The 4116-nt window shown below is 51.5% G+C and overlaps 1 protein-coding gene across 1 annotated transcript; it reads left to right on the top strand.

Moving 5' to 3' along the window:
* The first annotated feature begins 285 nt into the window (after nucleotides 1–285).
* On the top strand, nucleotides 286–672 carry PRR15 (proline rich 15). The gene has a single exon (XM_040964520.1). It carries the CDS (start codon nucleotides 286–288, stop codon nucleotides 670–672), a length of 387 nt encoding a protein of 128 aa, XP_040820454.1.
* Nucleotides 673–4116: the final 3444 nt, after the last annotated feature.

Raw genomic sequence — 4116 nt, 5'->3', positions numbered from 1 at the left:
TGGAGTCCACTCCTCCGCAGCCAGCTGCTTGGTTTGGGATTAGGGGGGTTGCTTGAATCTCCCAGGACAGCGCAGGATGGGGCGCAGGTGACTTCCATCAACCCGGTAACCCAGCTCTGTTTTCTGCCCTAGCTGGAGCGCTGCCCTAACCTCTACTCGGCATCCCGCGTGGGACAGACGCGAGAAGGGGTGGCGTGAACCGCTAGAGACCACGGAGAGAGCAGGGCCGCCCCTGCCGAGGCCCTTCCCCCGTCGGGGCGTCCCGGGCCCCTCTGCCCGCCGGCCATGGCCGATGGCACCGGTGGCGGTACGGGCAGTTCGAGCTCCTGGTGGAAGTCGCTGACCAACAGCAGTAAAAAGAAAAACAAGGCGGCAGCAGTGGGGGCTCAGCCACCCACCCAGCCCACACCGGGTGAGCCCACCCAGCCAAGCCCGGACTGGACTAACAGCGCGCGAGAGAACCAGCACCCCAACGTGCTTGGGGGTTCCGGTGAGCCCCCCAAGTCCGACAAGGACGGGGAAAAGTCGGGTGGCGGCAGCCGGCGAAACTTGAAGGTGTCGCGCTCGGGCCGCTTCAAGGAGAAGAGAAAAGTGCGCGCCACGCTGCTCCCAGACGGGATGGGGTCTCCCGAGGAGGTGAACCTGGCCAGGGACCCCCAGGAGAACGCGTAATCGCCGCCCGAGCTCTGGGGGGGGTGAGGCGGTCCTTCTGTGACGCTCACCCTCACCAAGGTCCGGACCCATCCAGGTCCTGGATGTCACACCTACCCCATTCAGTCCAGAACATTCTCATAAGACCGCCAGCATCTTCCCCTCCCCTTACCCACAACCAGCTGATTGAGTTCTCAGTATTTCATGACCCAAGGGTGCATCAAGTATTTATTGGCGGTAAGAGGAGACCCCTGCAGTTGAAGAAGTTGGCATTTTTCCTCAAAGCTACTTGGAGGGGTCTTGCCCCAAGTGTGCCATCGGTTGGAGGGAGAAGGTGACGACAGCGGAACTTGAACTTGGCAAATGAAGAAGGTGAGCTCCTAGGCTCTGGGAGCAGCCTCGTTCCCGCACAGGGCGGCTGGCAACAGGCCTGATGGCTTTGAACCTGAAACTGCACAACTATACCACCTACCTGAGTGGGGACGATTAAAAACGAGTGCACTGGAAGACTTGAGGTGACTTGTGTGGTTTCTTCCATTCCAAGACGGACACTCAGCCTAATGCATACATGTCAGGTCTGGGTGACAGTCCATCATTTGCCACAAGGGGAAACAGCTTCCACTAGGGAGCCTCGCCAGCCACATAACCCACCCACATGTCTCAATTCGTTATCCCTAAGTTCTCCTTGTATTTAAGCAGTTTTCCTAGATAGAGGAGGGTAAACCATCATGCCTGTGGGAGATCCTTTAACAACCTGAAAAATACAGAGTGAACTCAGTGACTGGGGCAAAACTCACCATTTTCACTCACATCTTGAGGCTAAGGAGGATGCTGTTATCTGGTTTCAGAATCATTAGAGCCTCATCCGCCCGAGGAAGCAGAACAAGGAGGGGAGCAGCCTCTGCCTTCAGCAGGTGACCAGAGAGCCATGGTGGTCCGAGGAAGGGGGGCTGCTCCCCACCACTCCATGCGTTTCTAAACATAGAGCTGCGCAGGGCAGGGAAGCACGCGCCCCAAGGTGAATGTTGTCTGGAGTTTGGAGCCTCCCCATCTGTAACGGGTGAGCAGCGGGCCATCCATAGCCCATCGAAGGCCCGTGGGATCATTCCGTCTGGCTCTAAGACAACCGCGCAGGCAGGCAAGTTTCTCGCTTGACGATTTTATGTGGCCTGTGAGTGGTGTTCTAAAACTCCAAATGAATCCCTAACAGATAAAAAGGTTCCTCACCCCTGGGAGAAAGAGAAAATGGGCTTTGTCTCTCTCGAATTAGAAGTTTAGAAAATAGCAAAATATGCTGATTGTTTATACAAATTTAAAGGCAATTGATAGAGATGGCTGAAGTTAGTGCCTCTGCTTGGGTGCCAGCAGGATGGTAGAGCAAACCATTGTTTCACGTATTGCAGACCCTTACGGGAAGAGTGCTTGCTTGAGCATGGAAAGACTCGGTATGTGAGTGAAGGCTCACCAGAATGGGCTTTCCTGCAGGAGGACGAAGGGGTTCCATGAACTTGGGATGGGCTTGCCTTCTAAATTCCAACAAAGGGGAACTTAGAGTAGGAAGGAAGTTTGCCAGGTGCTCAGGAAGGCATCAGACACCCTTCACGGGGTTCATTCGTTCCTCTCTGCAGAATGTCACCAGGATGGGAGTGGGGACGTGCTCTGAAGGCCAGCACATCAGGACCGGACTTGTAGAGTCCAACATGATTAAAATGACAGTTTCATGATTTTTTTGTTAATGGCCGCCTTCTCTCGGAAGTTCCTTCAGATGCACAAGACGCTGGCAGGTTCCCAGCTTCCGTGTCTGGGTTGGGATCTCCCAGTCTACTGGGGTTGGGGGTAATTGGGAGCAGACCTACAGCCGTGGAACCGATGAGCATGACATCTCGACTGCTCTTCTGGAAGAAGCCGTGCCATAGGCCTTAGGTGAATGCGATTCCCAATCTGCTACTGAGGTTTGTAATTACAGCCCTTCAAAGCTGGTCTAAATTATGCAGTGGGAAGAATACACTGATTTAATCCCAACCCTCTGAAATCGGAAACCCAGTGGAATGGGTGGGTAATGGGACAAAAGGTCTCGCTGCAATTTGCATGTTCTACAGGTGATTAATCCTCATGATGTGTACACACTAAACCAGCTTTAAACCTTGAGATAAATTATGGCAAATATATGGAAAATGTTGAATTAAATTGGGAGTTAACCAGATGAGAAGCCTTTGTTTTCTTTAGAGACCCCCCCCCCCCTTTGAAGTTGAATTTCTCACTATTCGGAAACTGTTTTTAAAATTAATTCTGAGCTACTAAATGCTATGAAAAGAGGAATAAAAACCTAGTGGCAGGTTTCATAAATACGTTCATAGCCAAAATAATGACCGACATGGGGTGGTTTTGCCTCCGACTGCTTGCAAATTCTGTGGCTGAATAGGGACTCACACTACATCACCTGAATGTGGCTTTGTGCTGGCCCTCGTTACCCATCCCATTCTGTGTTTTGGGAGAACACACCGAAATTTGCATCTGGGTAGCACCTTCTCCAGGTGTCACATGGAGATGTGTCTGCTCAGAAGCACTATGTGAACTCAAGGACTTTGGCCCTGCAGGCTGTTAAAAGGAAGCTGTAAACCTCGTGAGAAGTACTACTTGATATTTTGCTAGAGTTCTTTTTCTGAGATGTCCAGAAAAAAAAAGATGTCTTCAAACTAAGTTTAAAAATTGAGGGACCTGAGGCTGGCATGGTAGTGTAACCAGCTAATCTTCTTCCTATGGTGCTGGCATCCCATATGGGTGCAGGTGCTGTTTCTGGCTACGCCACTTCCCATCCAGCTCCCCGCTTGTGTCCTGGGAAAGCAGGCCAGGATAGTTCAAAGCCTTGGGTGCCTATACTCATGTGGGAGACCTGGAAGAAGCTCCTGGCTTCAGATCAGTCCAGCTTTGGCCATTGCAGCTGTTTAGGGAATAAACCCAGCTCATGGAAGATCCCTCTCTGTTTTTCCTTCTCTCTTCTTAACAATACCTTTGTGTAAAAATTTAAAAAAAAAACTTTAAAAAGTGAACAAGGGGCTGACATGGTGCAGCAGGTTAAGCCACACCACTGCCAGGCCTGTGGTCCTGGCACCCTGTACTTGGGCCTGGGTGGAGCCCTGCTTCCTGGCAGCTGCACGTTCAGTCCTGCTCCCTGCTGATGTGCCGGGGAGCACACACATGGGAGACCCCGGTGGAGTGCGTGACTTCTGGCTTTGACCTGGACCAGCCTGGCCTTGTGGCCATTTGAAGAATAAACCACTGGATGGAGGATCTCTCTGTCCCTTGCTGGCTCCCAACCCCTCTGTTAGTCTGCCATTCAAATAAATAAAAATGAGTCTTTATAAACTAAAATGAGCAGGAAGAATTGCAAATAAAAATAAGCCAAAAATGAATGTCAGTGGACACAAATAGTAATCAAAAAGGCCGTCTACCATTCTAGAAGCA

The sequence above is a fragment of the Ochotona curzoniae genome, unplaced genomic scaffold (genome assembly GCF_017591425.1).
Source record: "Ochotona curzoniae isolate NIBS_2020 unplaced genomic scaffold, NIBS_Ocur_1.0 scaffold_3835, whole genome shotgun sequence".
Taxonomy (NCBI): domain Eukaryota; kingdom Metazoa; phylum Chordata; class Mammalia; order Lagomorpha; family Ochotonidae; genus Ochotona; species Ochotona curzoniae.
This window is presented reverse-complemented; position numbering and strand designations above follow the sequence as displayed.

Excerpts from the sequence above, each read along its gene's own strand:
- PRR15 (XM_040964520.1), top strand. The coding sequence starts at position 286 with ATGGCCGATGGCACCGGTGGCGGTACGGGCAGTTCGAGCTCCTGGTGG.